Source organism: Ursus maritimus, unplaced genomic scaffold (genome assembly GCF_017311325.1).
Source record: "Ursus maritimus isolate PB19 unplaced genomic scaffold, ASM1731132v1 scaffold_12, whole genome shotgun sequence".
Classification (NCBI taxonomy): Eukaryota; Metazoa; Chordata; class Mammalia; order Carnivora; family Ursidae; genus Ursus; species Ursus maritimus.
This window is the reverse complement of record NW_024423564.1, coordinates 46,907,489-46,926,915: the sequence shown is the minus strand read 5'-3', so window position 1 is coordinate 46,926,915 and position 19,427 is coordinate 46,907,489. Positions and strand designations below refer to the sequence as shown.

Genomic DNA, 19,427 nt, shown 5'->3' with positions numbered 1-19,427 from the left:
TTTAATGCTCTTCGAGAGTCCATAACCTGTAGGTGAATGATTTATCAAATCTAGCCTAAATATTGTTAGTAAGAAAGAATTTGACTCGATTATATGGGATGGTGCTTCAATTGCTTTCTAGCCATTAAGGCGGAATGCCTCTCCTAGGACACAGAACTGTTCTCTAGCAACCTAAAGAGTATGATTTTTATTGAATCTATAAAAAGTGAGTATTTTGCCCCTTTCTGCACAGACTCACTTATAATAAAGTCAGGCCTAATTTGTTTATAAAATTTGCATACAGTTACTGCTATGGGACTACTAAAGTTATTACTTCTAATGAGCAATAATCTTCCCAGCAAGAAACAGAAAAATAAAATAAGCAGAGATTGAATGCCCTCCTACATATTACTTTACTTAATAAAAAATCCTGCCATTTAGAATGTTGATTTTTATACAAAAAGAAATGTTTAAATTCTAATTATACTATAGGCAACAAAAATAGATGAGGTCTTCATGAAGACTACAAAGATACAAATTAGTGTGTATATTACAACCAAAAAAAGAAAATTAATATCAATGCAGTTACAAACTGAGTGACAATACAGCATGGAATGCACAGTGATTGAGGAGGGTAAAAAAAAAAAAGAAAAACAATATATGTATATATATTGCTTTAAAGCCTAGAATTACTTTTGTTGCCTATTCGTATCTCCTTAAGAGAAATCTGAGATTTCATTTTCTAGAACTATGATCAATTGACCATTATCACTGAATGTACTTTGTGGCTTTGATATAGAGGGCTTTGTGTACTCTGCATTGACCTTAGAATCTTAAAGTCCTTTTTGTGAAAACAGGGCCTTTTGCTCTCATTTTCTAGGGTTTAAATACCTAGTGTAAATTAGGGATCTGGGTAATAATATACCGTTAGAAAGTTTCACTCAATAGTTCTATTGTTCTATTTGGTGTCCTGTTAAAAGCACAGGCCACTGCATTTATTATATATTTCCTTAATATTGAATTTTGTGTTTTCAGGTATACTCTTTTTAAATAATTATATTGTTTGTAGGTCGTGTCTACATGACAAGAAAACAATTATTTTTAGGGACAAGGGAACTAATAAATGTGGGTGTGGGTGTTAGTTTTTCAATGTGGAAATTGGTTCTGCCTTGCAAAGTATTTCATCAGAATGTCTGTTTCAAATAGGTGTGCTCAGTCCCATTGAAGGGAGCCTCATCAAAGCCTCATGACTGGCTGTCAGTGGGAGACACCTGGTCAGTTGTCACCATGCCTTACCTCAACTTATACCCTCCATGTAGACAGATAACTTGGAGGGCGAAAATATTGGGGGCCAAATAATACAGTACAGTTTGGGAACTCTGGCCTCGTGTAGACACGACCATACGTAACAGGGTAAGATGAACTAGTCAAGAAAGGTTGTGAGAAGCTTTTCGGAGCATACGTACAATGACTAGTAATTTGAGGCAACAGAGGAGTGAGTGAAAACAAAGCATGGAAAAGAAGACAAAATGCTAAGCCTTTGGTACCATCATTTATTTACTGGTTCTCAGATAAATGGTTCCTCTCCTTTGATCGGAGCTACTCTTCTAGCTGGAGCAGGAATTTGGAGAGAGGAAAATAGGACCGGGGGAGGGGGATTTGGATCGGCAGAAGTCTGCGAGCCCTGCCTGGCCCAGATCCAGAAAACTAAAAGTAAACTCATGTGTGTTTCCTATTGCTGTGACAACATCTTCCTTTTTAATTAGTTTCCATGCTTCCCCTCTTCGTTTATAATTCCCTCAGTCTGTCTTTCATTTTCCAGAGCAATTTCAATGTATATTCCATAGCTCCTTATTGAATTCTAAGAAATTAGGTTACCTGAGAGTATTGCTTCAAGCCACTAGATCCTGAAATTTGTCCTCTTGTTTTCTCCAAGGAACATTTCTTCCCGCCTCACAGTTGCATGACTGAGCTATTCAGGCTGTATCTTACTTAGAACTTCCCAGGCACTCAAAAAGATAAATTCAGAGTACCGAAGCACAGACTTTTTATGTAAGACTAGTTTTGACATAGCTGTGCTTCTTAACATAGTGTTCAAAGTCAGACTGCACCAGAGAAACACTGTGTTTCCTTCCCTGTGAAATTTATTTGAGGATTTAAACCCAGAAATCAAATAGTTACACTAGAAACTACAAGATCTTTGTCCATTCTTCATAAGAGAGAACTGCCCAGAGGCCTGGCCATTGGATAAGCTTAACAGCCCGAGATAATATTGGTTAAAGATCTTGCCTGGTGCTGACCTTGGAGAGGCAGCTCCAAGTACTGTCGTAGATAAAAGATGCTGTTTTCTCCTGTAGTTTAACCTCAAGGCTCATGATTCCACCACAGAGCCCTGTGACTGAGAGAATTTAAAACATGAACCCATATGTCCGAGACTGCTACCCTTCTACAGGAGCAAAGAGGGCGCTAGACCGGAATAATTTTAAACCTTAAGGAATCATTCAAGTGCTAGATTGAAATGTTCGGTGTCCTTTCCTTCTTTGGCATGGTGACAATGAAGAATCACTGGATGAAATAATCAAGGATCCATAACAAATATGATTGGTAGACAAGCACACCATCAGGAGGATAATTGTTTTTCAGTTGAGCTCAGTGAAACTGATGCCAAAAATCATTACTTCGCAAACAATGCCCTCAGAATAGGATAGCTGCCTCCTGTTATTGTTCAGTAAGACTCAGTTTTTTAAAAAATTTACGCAGTTAACTTGTGTAGATTTTTTTTTTCTGAAATAAGAGAATTGCTTTAAAGGGCCAAATACTGTCAATTATTATCTTTTTATGAGAGGTGAAAAGTGGAGATTGTACTAATGGAAACTATTTGATGATGGGACATACAAAATGTTTTGAAATAAATGAAGCTCTGTAGAAGAAAAATTAACTAGCTCTCAGACCCTTAGAATAAGCTGAGTTGCACCTGTCGAAGGATAGCCACAATGCAGACGCCACCAGAGTGCTCTATAAGTATTTAGGTATATTAGATAAGTAGCCTTCATAGCTCAAATCATAATTCCTTTAGTTTCATTATGAAATTTCTCCAGTTTAAAATGTAATTTTTAAGAAACAAAAAAAAAAGTCAGAAGCTTTGGATCCACATACAATTTCTTTGACTGGTTTAATTAAATTCATCAGTCAATTCAGTTAGCCAACAGGTTGAATGATTTTTTTTTTTTTTGACCAGCTCCTTTTCTGAGTTGCTGTAATTATGTCTGTAGAGTGAGCAATAAAGGACACCGATTTTGGCTTTAATGTTGTAGTGCCTTCGTTTTAGGGCAGAATTAGAAGCTGGTATTTGTCTTTTGAATGTGTTTATCTCACAATGATGAAAGAAACCATGAGATTTGGAGCTGGCAGATTTTGATTAAGATCTCACTGTTTGAAAATTTTTTTTTTAACTAATAGACTACCACAGACGAATAACATTTGTCCCAAGTCACTACAGTCATGATCTATAAGAGATAGGTTTTATGCCCTTCAGTTAGCGGCAAATGTAAAACAGAACGTATCCTTGCTTTTTGTCTTTTCTGTAGTTTTGGATGGTACTCATTATGTGCATAACTAACACTGTGGACTGTATGCTTCTGTCTGATCAAGTGCATGTTTAAAAGGAAGTTACTGTTTGCCCGCTTAAAGTTAAATGTTATAAATTTAAACATGTTCATGTAATAATCAGTTTGTTGAGCATGTGTTCACACCCTGTCACATGATTATTTCCTCTACTCAGAATGCTGCTTACAAACACAACACAGTTAACCTTGGCATGCTGCCCTATGGAGGTATTTCAGCAATGCATGCAGGCAGAAGCATGACTTTAAACGTGCAGACTAAGTCTAAATTTGATCTACAAGAACTACCTCCTCAGAAAGTAAGTACGGACTGCCTTACACGTGTCAGCGTACCAAAGCCAGTTAATGTTGTTTGCTCACTTACTGTGTCTAGGCTGTACGCACAACCCTGCTCAGAGACTCTTCTGAGTCCACAAAGCACTAGGGCAAATAACGTAGAACCCGAACTCTTAGCTGCTAAACGAATATTCGGAGCTAGAATGATTCTCAGGTTCCTGCTTAACGGCTTTGCTTTTTGGATTGAGCAGTTACATGGCTTTTTGAGTTGCTTTCAGGCTCATTTTCTTATTACTCATTTTTTTTCTTTTATTCTTTGTTTTCCCTTCTTTTGTGTGTGTGTAGATATATAAACATGTATTTTTTAAGCGTTTTTGGAGCTAGCCCTCTCTTCCTTGCTGATGCATTCTGAGAACAGAGCTAGAAATTATTGTTGGATTTCAGTCGATCCCTTTGGAAAAGACATAGAGACCTAAATTACAATGGAAATGAAGTGGTTGGCACTCCTAAATGCTTCTTCAGCCCATTGTCTTTGTGGAAAATATCACACAGAAATAAAACATGAGGAACAGGTTTGTGGCTTAGCTAGCAAATTGTTACTCATCCTAGACTAATGGAAGAGGAGCTTGTTAACGGGGCTTTCAAGATAATTGTAGGCTCATTTGAAATGAAATATACTGGAAGAGGAAACATTTCCATTGTCAAAGGAACATTTCTGCTGTTTTATTCAGGCAACTGAGAATGCACATTTTACCTGTTTAAATTGATTAATGCCTCTGTCTTAGTTACATTTTGATGGAGTCTAATGAGTCTTTTTCACGCAATGTGTCATTATAACTATACTATTAATATAGTCATTAGCCTAGTAAGTTTTATGAAAAAAGCAGTGCAAAGTAGGGATAACAGAATGACAGTAGCCTCCAAATACTTCTCTCATAATAAAATTAATGAACATATGGAACAAACTCCCATCCCAGCAAAATGAGGGTCAAAGACCTCAAATCCATGTTTTATTATTAAATTAGTCTTAATAACAATTCCTAACTCTAGATAGTTTGCTTCATACTGTCAATAGAGGAATAAAACCAAAAAGACATTTATATTCACAGCTTTTTCATCACCCACAGTCATTTTGGGGGGGGACAACTAACTAAGAACTTTTGAATGTTGAATTTGCACTGAGGAATAGATAAGACAGCATCACTTAAATAGGCCCCTCTCCTGGAAGGCTTGGCAACTGATAAAAATCAAACCTATAAACTAATACGATGGAATTTCAAAATTTAGTGAACAGATTAGCGAGATCTTGATAGGAAGGGAGCTGTTGTTTGCACCACTTGAAATTATATGGGAAGCCCGTTATTTTGCTTAATGTTTAGCCCTATTAAACTCATCCATATATATAACAATATGGATATATTCAGTGTCTGAAAAATGGTAGTATACTTGAAATGCTGTTTCTCAATGTCTAATTGTTCCCCAAATATCAACTTGGTACCTCTATGTTACTATATCAACTTTCTGATCTTGTTTGGGGTACCCTAGGGAACAGATTCATTAACTGTTGCTATAGCTCTAAGATAATCTATATCAGAAATATTACAGAGTTCTAATATTTAGAGACTTTTCAACCTTCCTCAGTTAGACACGGAGATAACCTAAAGGAATTCTCTTTGGAAGCTACATTAAATTGCAAACCAAAAATAAGGCAAGTACTGAAAGACTCCATCTTAAAATGAATTATAATCAATAATGTTATTATCCACACCAGAGAGAGAGAGAGAGAAAGAGAAGGCAAGGGAGAGATAAGGAATAGAGACAGGACAATTATTCCTAAAAGATTTTATGACCCCAGATTATCAGTTTAAGGCCTATAAACTTTCAGCTTTAGGCATCTGGGGCAACTTTCCTATCCTGCTGCCAGTGCAGGAACCTTCTCAGGTACAGGCACTGGGTGCTTGATGTTTCAAGAATACTCCAGGCACTGCTTACTCGCATGGATTCCACTCGCAGTCTCTGCCCCTTCATCTTTGTTTTTAGGCATAGCTCATCTTAAGAGTTTCTTTAATTTGAAAATTTCTTCGTTCTTTCTGGCCAAGTTTTAGAGTCACCCTCTCTTACAATTTTCCTTTCTTGGCTCCACTGACCATTGCTAACAGGTATTATGGTTGAGGTTCAATTTCCCTGAACCCTTCTCACTGGGAGAGGAAAGAGAAAAAATTATTTTCCTTTGACTTACAAATGCATAAAAACCTATTCCAACATATTTTGTCTTGCTACTTAAGATAATAAAAATTAGTATCAGCAATTTAAGATTTCTTTGCAGTCTCTAAATGCTTGTTAGCCATGAGAACTGCATTGAAAATACAGAGTAAGATCAATTTATAAAGAAGTATTTTCAGTAGATAAAACAGATAAATCTGTTCGTTCTCCCATGGATATACAGGAGCTCTTTTTATTTATAAAATTCCTAAATGACAATACTAGCCATCTCTAGGTAGATGCTGTGGCAGAAAACTCCGGATGTCCTAAGGAATCTAAATTAGCACTACATCAAAAACTTACGATGTACTGTATGCTGGCTAACTGAACATTATAAAAAATAGTAAAATAATAAAAATAACTAATTAATTAACTAATTAATTAATTGACATTTTCATGTATTACTGGTTAAGCCCTGGGAACGGAGTTGCATCTACTCCTCCAGGAACATTCAGGGGCTGAAATCCACACCCTTTCCCATACTCTGCTTGGCAAACCTTACCTCTTGCAATTAAGAGAAAGGAGTGCTTTTTCGTATTTTCTCTGTCACACAGAGGCGATATTTTTGCAGGTTGTGTACCCAGAGAGGGCACCTTTCTATGATTCTGACCTCCCCCCACCTCCATTTTGGTAACCGACATTTTGTGCTAGCTGAGGTCCTAACTCAGGGTGTCATTTGTTTTTTGATTTGAGTTTCTGTTTAGGTTACCAAACATATCTAGTTATTTTTTTTCTCATGTTTTAAACAAATTTATAATAAACTAATTAAAGGACATAGCTGTTTGTAAATGAAGATTGAAGAATCTGTACTTCTGTTTACAAAGTGAATATTTATGTAGATGAAAAGAAAAGACTCCCAGATTTTTCTGTCCTTTGAATATTTCTAATTTGTTCGTATTTATTACATGCCAGGTCAAGTATTATACATTTTTCATGGATTACAAGCTACATAGAGGCTTCCTATTCTAAAAACAGTAAATTGCGTATTCTATGGTAATTTCATGAGACCTGTTAAGATATTAACAGAATGTTAAGATATACAGCAAAATTATTTTAATATTTAATTTCCTTTAGTGTTTTTATTTATTGATGTTTATTCTAATTTCCTAAAAAATGTAATAGTACTTGTAACCAGAAACTTAATATATATGTCATTATTAAATTATAAAATTATTAGTATTTTCTATCGATCCATCTATTCATTCATTCATTTATTCATTTATCATTTATTTACTGCCTCTCCAAAAAGCATTTAAGGCAACTTTCTATGACATTATTAATGGTTCCATGTGCTTCCTCGGATGTGTTCTGTTGTATTGAGCTTAGTTATTGTCTTGAAATTTTATGTTATTAGAGAGAAATATAATATTGTAAAATGTCAATTCAAATTGCCATTTTTATTATCCAGATTAATGGTAGAATAAATATTTCAACAGGAGATTAAGACTAGGATTTATTAAGAACCTACTGTGTACCTGGTACCACTGGGGATTTAAGTATGTTTTTCACACAACCCTCACAAACCCTCAAAGGAAGTGTTTATCTCCATTGTACAGACCAGGAAGCTGAGGCTCATGTGTCACACGAAGGAACTTACCTACATTCTACCATTTTCCTGTTGTTACCCCTGCACCTAAAAGTAGTAGTAGGTAGAATCTGAATCTGACTCTGCTTGGCACCAGCATCCCTGCTGTTTTTACCATACAACGAAGCCTTCTCAAATATTTATAAAACCTGACATTTTCAGAGAACGTTATTTATAATTGTTGGTAAAGCTCTTTCATATACATTATTATCTCACATCATCTTCACAATAATCCAGAAAAACAGATTTTATGGGATGGAGAAAAGACTACACAGTAGAGTGTATTAACTAATCCATAACGTATCATGACCCAAATCATTCCCTGTGTGCTACAGATACAGGGCTCTCTCAGTTAGCAGAACCTAATACATGCTCATAGATACCTCACACTCTTTAAGATTCACTTGCATTTCCTGGGCACTCAGTGTTTTCAAGAAATATGCTTGGTGGCAGTGAAAGGCCAAAGGCTGTGAACCCAAGGAAATCACAAGTTAATCGCTCCTGCTCCTGCAGCCCCAGAGACACGTGGGGCTGGGGATGAAATCGCTGGCCTCTGCTAGCTCCTCCTCTGCAGGTGTGTGGCTGACAGTACAGTGTGATCTCCTCCACGGTGGTGAAATTGACACTTTTTTCTTGTTCCTTTCTTTTTAACTTCTACCACCATAATATCATACCATAGCACCTACTGCTTATTGGCTTATTGGAACAGACACTAATAAATTACAATTTCAGGGTAAGGGAAGTTGAAATTATGGAAATATATGTATTAAATAATCTTTTCATAGGATTTTGCCTGGAAGAAGATGGCCTCGCTATCTGTTTTATCAGTTGATACTCATCCCACTATCTTTTGCATTAGAGAAATTTGGGTAGAAATGTGTGCACCTAAATTATTTTTAAATTTCTAATGTCCTTTCATACTGCATCTATGCAGATGACTCAGGATCAAATAGTACCAACATTGGCTATGCATTTATTCACTCACCCTAGTCTCAAGGGTTACTTACTTAATTCCATTTTTTTTTCCCACTGAAAGCAAACAAGATTTATGCAGCACCTTCGGGCAACTTATGCCTATAGCTTCTGTTGATTCTGCTGCATTTATTATTGGCTACCTATCACTCAAGAAAGATGCACTTATCTTTCTAATTATGAAAAAAACCTCCAGCCTGTAAATCCACATAAATCCTCATGGACAATGGTTAAAATTACCAAAATAATACTGTTAGTACTCATACAGACACTTCCTCACCATGACAATGAAATGCTGGTTTAAAAAATCATCTGAACATTACATTACAACCTTCAGATTAAACCCCTTGAAATCATAATCATTTATATTGAAACCTGGCATATATTTGTAATACCTATTTTTTTAAAAAAAACACATACAGAAAATGAATAATATAACAATAATTTTCACTAGAAATACTTCTGTGAAGATTATTTTTAAAACATTTTTTCAATCTATGGTAATGCCATTTGTGAACTATATGCCAGTTACTAAGCAAAATAGATCCTTGAGTTCTTAAGGCATATATCCCAAAACCTTTGCAAAGTGCCAAATGCTAATTCTACTCTCATAATTTCTCTAGCTAGGTGCAGGAAGTATAATTTTTCAAGCATTCAGTTCACCCATTAATTAGCTAACCAAGCAAAACTACTAGATCAGCTAAGCTCATTTGTTCATATTTGTGAATCCTGTACATACACATATACTCACATATAGACACACGTAAACACATGTATGCACACATTCACACATGCACATATACATATCACAGATTTTCATGCACATTTATGTCTTAGCAAAATTAGAAATTGCTTCTTCCAGTAGACACTTGTGGTCATTTATGGTAGTCAAAAACATAAATGTTAAATCTATAAATGTCCACAGTCATTTCTGCAACCGTATCCCTTCAGCAAAACTTCTCCTTAGCATTAGTGTATTTATTAATAAATATAATTTCTGAGTTTTCACTAAATCATGATGACCATTTTCTCTATTCTTTTAAAATATTTAAAGACCTACAGAATTTAGAAGCTGAGAAAATGGTGCATTATGGTGATTTTCCATGTCTTCTATGTTTAAGTGGTTATATATACTAAGGAAAAGAAGACTCATTCTTACTTTTTTAAAGTATCTAAAGAAAATATCTAGAATGTGGTACTAGAAATATTTGAATGAATAACTGAACCTCAGTTTGGTTATAATCTCTGTAATAACAAATTTCAACAGTGATCGCTTCATTACTCTTTTTTATATTTTTCAGTTGTTCCTTTTAATCTTTTATAAGAATTTTAACAACTAAGCAACTGCATTTATATACAGTTCAGTAGCACTTTATCAAAAGTATAATTTTTTTGTAAATAGCTATACGTCTTTTGGGACAGAATGTGAACCCACTGTATAACTTTCTTTTGGACCACTCCCCCCACCCCACATTAATAAACTGTTTTCATCATCTTTCTATTTCTCCAAACTTAAGCCCCCAGGGTGTCTCACTTAAGAAAAACAAAGAGGCCAGAGCATTCTTGAAATGAAGAAAGGAAATTGCTTTCAGAAAATTCTTTTAATTTTGGTGTCTAGTGAAAGTACTTTTTTTCATTTGTCTGCATGTTTATGTTTCCTCTGACCCCTGTACTGTAGAATCAGTGTGGTTGCTAATTCTTATTTTAAAAAGAGAAAGATTGATTCTTAAACTAGGGAAGAGCCGACACCATCATATTAGGATTTTGACTAAAGGATTTTCACATTTTTGTTAACACCAGAAAGAATTCTGCAATTCTCAGTTGCTCTCTGTGACTAGGAGTCCTGTCTGAGCAGCTGAAGCAAGACTAGTGGAGGAAATAGGGAAGGAAAGGAGGATGATATGGGGGGGTGGGGGAGGGGAATACTTGTGTTACATTCTGGCCTCTTCTCAAAAATATATTTTGCACACACACATAGCCAGATGAACACATTTATTATCCTACTTCCCTGGCAAAGAAATCGAGCCAGAAAGACATAGTTTAAACCATTAATTTAAACCAAAACAAAAAAACACTTGTCAGTAGTGCTTACCCTGAAAACTCATATTTTAACTGCTTAATTTTAATAATGTGATTTTTCATATTTTAATATCTAGAAAAATTGTGTGTGGACATATGCAAACATGTTAATCTGAAAAAGGAAAAGACTAGAAAATTAATGCTTGAAAACAGACAGACATTAAATAGCTATCTGGGCTTTTTTTGAAGTAGTATGTAGTTTAATGAGTTACCTACATATGATTTTTCAAACAAACACAAGTGAATTCATTTCTAACTAACCCACATGCTTCAATTCAGTACCTTTTTTCTCTTTTTTTTCACACTTTCTGATAGACTCATGAAAAAGGAATTCCTATGGCCAAAGCACAAGAAGAAAATTGAGCCATCTCCTTACTTTTCATTATATCCATTAGATCTTAGGAAAACTTTATCTAGTGTCATAATCTTATTTTAAAACATTTCCAAGCAATCCCTTTAAAAAAAATGCATGCAGTCAGAATGCAGATTGGATGGTTATATAATTGTTTTTTAAAAAAACAACTAGGACCACTTGATATAACCAGATGAGGGCTGCCAAGCAGCCCATCTGTGCCATGTTGTGAAGAGAATGGCCCAGTTCTCTCATCCTGGGGTTGGACAATTCCTCACACAGAGTAGAGCTGCACATACACCCTCTAACTAGGCTTTATTTATCCATAGGGATACTTCAGAACACATACAGAAAATGGCATAGGAAACACTGAGCATAATTTCTCACCCATATAAGAATTCCCCAGGAAATCAAGGAATACCTGGATATCCTGGAGGTTAGGGGCGGAGAAAGTCTTTCAGAAAAGTTGATTTGCTTCCACAGGAAAAATATACCAGTACTATATCCCTCCACTGGAGGTTGTCTTTCTGATGGTGTGTAATTACTTGCTATTACTCAAATCAGACTATGGAGCCCTCCCTGGTATCTAATATTAATAATAATAAAGATGGGTATTATTATTATTTGTTAAAAATAATAAGCAGTAAATCAGCTAAAAATATATGAAGAGTTTAAACTTTAAAGCATAACCTATATATAAATAAATTTAAAATCAAGACAGTCACTTATTTATGCTGTGATTCTAATAGCACAATATTTTTGATGTTCCTTTCATATTTCCCTAAAAGCAATCTGTAAATAATGTAATAGTATCATAAATCTTACACTATGCTAGTATTAACACTATATTGGATTAGTGCAAGGCATGTTCCGCCAGAATCAGTATAGCCTTATAAAATTCGTTTTAGGTTATGGTTTGAAATATTGAAAGTTACATACTATGTATTATATGTTTCAGTTTATATTCTAAATGGTAAGATCATACTAAAGAAATGAAATAAGCAGGTTTTAAATGTTGTGGTTTTTAACAATCGGTCAATTTTATTCTGATTATTTTTGATTCAGGTACTGTATATAATCTAAACTTTTCTTTAAAATTCAGTAAATAACTCTAAGGTGGTTATTTTAATTGAATTTCTCACTGCTTCAAAAAGCTGTCAATTTAGAATTCTTAACTGAGTAAATAGTGTATAATAATTCTTCCAGTTCAGGATATTTGTTTTTCTTCAATTAAACAAAATTAATTTTATCATAGTCACTAGGGACTCTTTTCAGAAAACTATGATAAACTTCTATTACATCACTAAAGAATGCCATACCATTTTCGCAATAGACCCCGTCCCAGCAAAGCAACATTTTAGACAATGGACAAGAAGATGTATCTCCTAGTGGCCAATGGAATCCTTATCCTCTTGGGAGGCGGGATGTACCTCCGGACACCATTACTAAAAAGGTAACCAATTTCAAATTAATGACACAAACCGTGAACCTTGTGCATCCATTGTAATATGTAATCCATATCTTGTGTCTTAACATCATTTCTAATTTTGTAATAAATTTAGGCTAAATATTATCCCACTATAGGTAGTTTAGTTAACTATAACTGCATTGAAAAGAATGGGAAATGAACACTACCAAATGTTGAGAGTTGGTAACAAATTTTTATAAACAATATCCTGCCACCTCTCTGCAGATACCCCTTCCTCGTGCCTGACTCCCACCTTTGAAGTGCAAGTACAGGAATGTGTGTAATGCATACTTCTGGCGCTCTTTAGTTTAGCAGTATGGTGCAGCCAATTTGTGTAAAATGAAATTTAACTTAAAAAAGTTGATTTACCATTTTAAAGTCAGAGCAGTTCATTCATCCGATCGTTCATTCAATAAATACTGAGCAACTGTGTGTGCACAGCTATGTGTTGAGCACTTACTAGATACTGGGGAACAAATGAGTAAGATGGTGTCTTACCCTTTTATTCTAATGAGGTAGCCTAAGTGATAAGCAGGTAATTATAATACCACATATTAAATTGCCATGAAGGGAATAAAAAGAAGCCACAACCTGGGAAGATAATTGCAACATATAGGAGGGACAAGGGATTGGTATTCCAGAATATATTTTTTAAAACTCATATAATCAGTAACAAAAGACATACAACACTACAAAAGAATGGTAAAATATCAGGGGAATTAGGAGAGTGAATAAACATTTTTAAAAACTTAATATTTTTGTCAACCAGAAATACAAAAAAAAAAAAAAAGGATGCTAACTAGTCACAAAAATTAAAAGAAGTCTGAAAAATGTAAGTTGTTTGCAAGTATAAGAGCAATGGAAACCTTTTTATGGTTCTTATGGGAATAAGAAGCACAATCACTTTGGTAGCAAATTATCTTATAAAGCTGAGCATGCACGTAACCTACAATCCCTAAATCGCCCTCCTGGGGTATTATTCAAGACACCTGTAATGTTTACAGCAGTAGAAAACTGGAAAAACCCAAATGCCTACCACCAGGAAAGTATGTAAATAAACCCTGCTATTCACACAGAAGAGTATTTTAAAGCAATGAAAATTAGTTAATCATAATTATGATAATGTGTATAAACTTTAGAAACATAATTTGAGTAAAAAACAAGTTTCAGAAGATGGAACACATCAAAACTATCGTATTTATAAATCTCAAAAACAAGCAAAACTAAAAATATATTGTTTAGGCATAAGTACATGAGTCAGTAAACTATTTTTATAAGGGAATGGTTAACAAAATTTACGATTATGGTTATCTCTGAAGGGAAGGCTGGGGGAAGGATCAGGAAGGAAACTTGTATTATTCTTGCTACTCTTTTATTTCTTGAATTGTGGCCTTACACATAGTTCTTAAGTACATGAGTGTTTATTTTATAATTATGCTTCATAACTTACATATATAATGACATACTTTCTTTGTAACCTAGGTGTTGATTTTCCTCTTGATGACTGCTTCAATGCTTTTTTTAAAAAATATATATTAACTACCACGTTATTTTACCTGAAATAATTGTTAGTGACCTGATTTGCATGTATTACACATGTTATTAATCTGCCTATTGGGCAATTTAAGCATAGCAGATAAACATAATATAGTGTGATTAGTGCTATGAAGTTGGAATATAGAACTATGAGAGTATCTGGAAAAGGCACCTGTTTAGTAAAGAAACTAAAGGAAGTTGAGAGGAGTGATGTGAAATAAGGCTGGAAGGTAAACAGAAGTTTGATCATGCTGCATTTTATACTGAAGGAAATAAGAAGGGAAGCATTGAAGCATCTAAATCAGGAGAAAGCCAAGACTAAATTTTCATTTAAATAACACTTTGATAGCTTTACAGAGAATGAATTGTAGCAGAGAAAGACTAAAGGCAATGGAACCAGTTAAGAAGCTTCTTTTGTAATACAGGGGAGAGTAAGTGGAAGCAATGGGTGGTGGAGAGAAATGCATAGATTCAATATCGTCTTCAAAGGTGAGCCAACATGATGTTGTGATTGACTGGGCATAGCATATAGGAGTTAGATATAAGTTCCATGATTGATACACAGGTTTCTAATTTGGACAAGGGATTGATGTTGTGCCATTCACTGATATTGGAAGTACTAAAAGAGTAATAGGTAGAAGTGGAGGAGGGGAGGATAGTTTAAGTTTTAATGTGTTGATATGAGGTATGTTTAGGGTATCTGAGTGGCAATGTTTAGTGGATACTTGGATATATTTATCTGAAGTTCAGGAGAGAAATCTTAGCTGAAGATATAAACTTAGCAATCATCAGATATATGTCATAATTTGCTGTGAGTGAGACAGATGGGTGACACAGAACTCCATGGAACACCAACATTTAAGGGATGTTCTTAGGAAGAACAGAGAAAGGGTTCAATAGGGTTCTTTCTGCCACAAGTTATAGAAAATTCAGGGGAAACAGCCTTGAATGTTAAGTAAATATTTAGCTGATTATCAAGATCTAGAGTAAGCCTCAAATTTAGTCTTCAGTTATATAATCTAAATACTTAGGGCTTTTTTTTCCTTCTCTATTCTTATATCCATACTGTTGGCTTTATCCTAAAATTAGTTTCTCTCATATTATAAGTTGGCTACCAATGACAATTGGAGATACAAGCTTCCTTTTTCAAATCCATCAAGGGAGAGAACCAAGTTCCCAATAGCTGTCTCTTACAAGCAGAACCTTTCAACCCTAAATCCCTCAGCAAACCTCTTCTTACATCTCACTGATCCAAAATAGCTAGGGACTTCCCACCCCTAGCAAGTCAATGGAATTATATGATTGCCGTCGACTGATCAGTTGGAGTAGAATAGATAGGGCTCTCAACTCCAATGACCACTAAAAAGTTAGAAGGAAATAATGTTTTAAGGAGGGAGAGGTCAACAGTGTCATGTGGTGCCAAAAAAAAAAAAAATCAAGCAAGGTAAGTATGACTAAAGGCTCTTTGGATTTAGAAACAGAGAGGTCATTTGTGGCCTTGGCAAAAGGAGTTTACTTTACTGATGGAGTGGAATCCATTGGAACTTACATTAAGGAGTAGATAAACATAGAAACCTAGAAAACTTGAGAACGGAGCTTCCGTTTGAAAGGAATGAGAATTATGGTAGAATCTAAAAAGGGATATAAGGAAGCCAGAAGGAATTTTTAAGATGGCAAACACCTGATCATATTTGAAGGCTGATAAGAAGCTATTGGTGAAGAGGAAGTCGAAAATCTCAGAGAAGAAAGGAGGGGGATCTATTTGTTTATGAGGAAAGGTAAGAGGATGAATGTGATGGCAGTAATTTGAAGGAATACCTATCAGAGCCGAGGGGAGGTTTCCTGACCAAAGGAGGGAACTATATTCACTTACCTGTTTGCAAAGGGCTACTATAATATTCCCATTAAAGAAAAAGATTTATTCACTTATTACTCTAGGTGGAATTAACAGAAGTTTACATTGTCCATCCATATATCCATTTTACCTGAAATCTATTTTCAAACTCCATATTATGTAATCATATCATCCATACAAATCATGGTGATCATTTGCTTGCTTCTCTACTTGCTTTAAGAACCCCATGCAATCCATCATTGATTAGACATTTGTGAGGTTGTTGATCTTAGTAAAGACTAAATAATTGCTTAATCTACCTGAAAACTTCATAACCTTTATGCTTCTTGTCAAATGTGAAATAATGTATGTCTTTCATGTGTAAACTCATTTGTATCTTCTTCTTACTATAATAATATGCATTTTCAGACTACCCCAAGTTATAGCACTTTTGCCTAAAATGTGAGATTTTAGAACATACAGATGTGGCTGCCTATTATTTTACAGAGTAGAGAGAATAAAGAATGTTCTAAATTTTCAAATTTAGTTTTTGTTATATAATAATTGAATATATTAATATTCAGTGAAAAACAACCTTAAAAATGAAAATAGTAATGGAATTATTAGTCTGGGCTGCCCGATTTACTATAATAGCTATGAAAATTATACTATTATTTTCTGGGTTTATATTTCATTCTACAGTGAATGTTTTTAAAAATCAATATTTCTTTTGCAGTTGAAGTGAGTAGTCATTAAGCTAGACAGAGTGAGAATGAAAAATTAAAAATTGAACTACAAATGGAATGGGGAATCAAAAGAGAATAAGTAGTGAAGAAGTCTTAGCCAGCTCCATTTGAGTGTATTTCTTAAAGTCTCTGTATTAGACTTTTTTTCATCTTATTGCTATGCCTAGAGATACTCCTCTGTTACTACTGTGATACTCCAACTGTGTGATTAGTGCTGTGTTACTGCTGTGATCGGAAACCACTGGGATGACTCAGAGATTCAGTGGGAGACACAGTTTTAGAAAGACTTTGATTGAACTGTGGCTCTATGTTCTGGCTATCATAGATCTTTGGTTGAACTAATATTGGTAGTACTCATGGGTATGCCTATAAGTACTCCAAGCACTAAAGGAGAACAAATTTGGCTACCCTCCAACACATAAAATATTTTAGACGCATAAAATAATTAGACAAAAGGTGCTCATCAATCAGAAAAATTTTGTTCCTTATCTACTCTTTCTGTCCTGAGTACCCAAGAGTGGCTAACCCTTGGCAAAATGTTGAGGGTGTTAAATCCTGACTTGGTTTTTTGTTTTTTTTTGTTTGTTTGTTTCCTTTTTTTCTGAGTGGCAAAAGGTGGGATTTAACTGACTTATTTTTTTTAATGGTGTAATAGCAGGTGGTAGTTTTCAGTTCTCTCTTGCCTTGTCAGTGTCCAAAATCTCAAATTCTAAATGTCCATTAATTCAAAAAGTCTGGGAGTCATTGCTAGAAGAACATGTCACAGCTCTGTAAATCTCCCTCTGCATTCCAAGCCGTACTACTCAAGCACTTTAAGAATTGCTATTAAAAACTTTGCAATGGCTGAACACAACAGGGGTTTGGGGGGTATTTGTATGTTAGACTCCCGTCACATTTCTGCATTAACTGCTGTAGTCTATTAGATTATGCTGCAGTCACCTGGTCAGAACTATTATGTACCATATATTAAATATTACTCTGTGTCAGGCATTGTGCTAAATGTTTTAATGTATTTCTTCATCTAAACCCCATGACAACCATATCAGGTAAGTACTATTATTTTTATCCGCTGTATGAAAGAAACAGTTTCTCAGAGACATGGAGTTTAGGTTAGATTACTTGCTGAGATTTCACAGGTGACTAAATATTTTAGATCACTCTCCTACACTTAAGAGAAAACAGTAGGAAAGGTCATAGTGTAAAACATAAGTGAAAATTTTTTCATTTTAAAGTCAGACAGTAGGGATACCTGGGAGGCTCAGTCGGTTAAGCACCTGCCTTTGGCTCAGGTCATGATCTCAGGGTCCTGGGACAGAGTCCCCACCCCCCACCCCCGCTCAGTGGGGAGTCTGTTTCTCCCTCTCCCTCTGCCCTTCCCCCTGTTCTTGCTCTCTTTCTCTCTCTCAAATAAATAAATAAAATCTTTAAAGAAAAATAAAAAATAATAAAAAATAAAGTCAGACATTATACTCTGATTTGGTAGACTCCTTCCATAGGAATGACAAGGTTGTTTTTCCCCAATTCTGAAATGACAAACTCTTTTGAGAATATTGAGAGTCTTAAAAAAATATTGAGAGTCTTAAGGTTGAATATCCCTTAGGAGATATAAAATAGAAGGATAAAACAATGCTGGAGCAGAAAAGCATTGCAGCAAAAAAGGCTAAAGTGGCATATTAAAACAAATGAAACTTAAAACATTTCCTTTCTGGAAAGGGTAACAAAGAAGCTTTAAAATCCTACAGATATTAAATCTGAATTTGTTTTTAGTATGTATAGGACTAGGCATTCAAAGGTCTCTTAGCATTAGCAACTCTTCCCTCCCCACGTGTCTATTTTTCTATGTTAAATACATAATGACTTGGTAGCTAGGATAATAAAGATAGGTATCAAGGGTCAACATCAGGATTGACACAGTTGAAAAGAAAAGTATAAAAACACAGCTAATTTAGTCTTGGCTCTCAAACTTGTCCCTCATGCTGAATCTGCCCATGATTTTCTCGCCTCTACAATGCCAGCTCAGCCATTAAGGGCTTCATGATTGCCAGATGCTTGTCATCTCTGAGGCATGCCCAGGAACTCATTAGGAGAGACTTAAAGAAATTTAAGAGAAATTATATGGGCTTTTTGATCATTTTCATGTCCTTTTTATCCTTTCTTTTCCAGACCCCCAAATTGGAATTTTTGCTTTTTCAGATCATATGACGTATTAAAAAGTTTTTAAATTAAGTTTCTGGGAAGGAATATTCATTCCTTATTTTAATTTTGGCATTTCTCCTATATCTTAGTATAATGCATTTTACCATTTCTCTCTATACATATTTAGAAAGAAAAGATCCAAACTACCTTCTGAAAATCTCATGTTGTTTTGCTGTTGGCCATATGGTCAAGACATCATTTTTGTTTTAAAACAACTAAATTAGGAGCACCTGGATAGTTCAGTTGGTTAAGCATCTGACTCAATTTCCGCTCAGGTCATGATCTCAGGGCTTGCTTAAGATTCTCTCTCTCCCTCTCCCACTGACTCTCACCAACCTCCCCCCCAAAAAACTAAATAAACTTCTACCGGAATTGTTTTTTCACTTGGTAACAAAAGTCAATCTATCATAGAACTTTTCAAAAAAGTGAGAATAAACTGATCATTTTTAAATAAGTAGATATTTTAAAATGTGACATATGAAAATTAACCTATATATTTAGTAATTTAAATAAAAGCTT

General features: G+C 34.9%; 1 protein-coding gene across 2 annotated transcripts in view; it reads left to right on the top strand.

Moving 5' to 3' along the window:
* LRRC7 (leucine rich repeat containing 7) overlaps positions 1 to 19,427 on the top strand; it is a 391,349-nt gene that overhangs the window by 312,428 nt on the left and 59,494 nt on the right. Inside the window, exons 21-22 of one of the 2 annotated variants that reach the window (XM_008690729.2) lie at positions 3,761 to 3,901; positions 12,462 to 12,581. In XM_008690729.2, coding sequence (XP_008688951.2) covers positions 3,761 to 3,901; positions 12,462 to 12,581 — 261 coding nt within the window. The remainder of the gene's footprint in view (positions 1 to 3,760; positions 3,902 to 12,461; positions 12,582 to 19,427) is intronic. The other variant, XM_040627144.1, reaches the window with a different exon arrangement.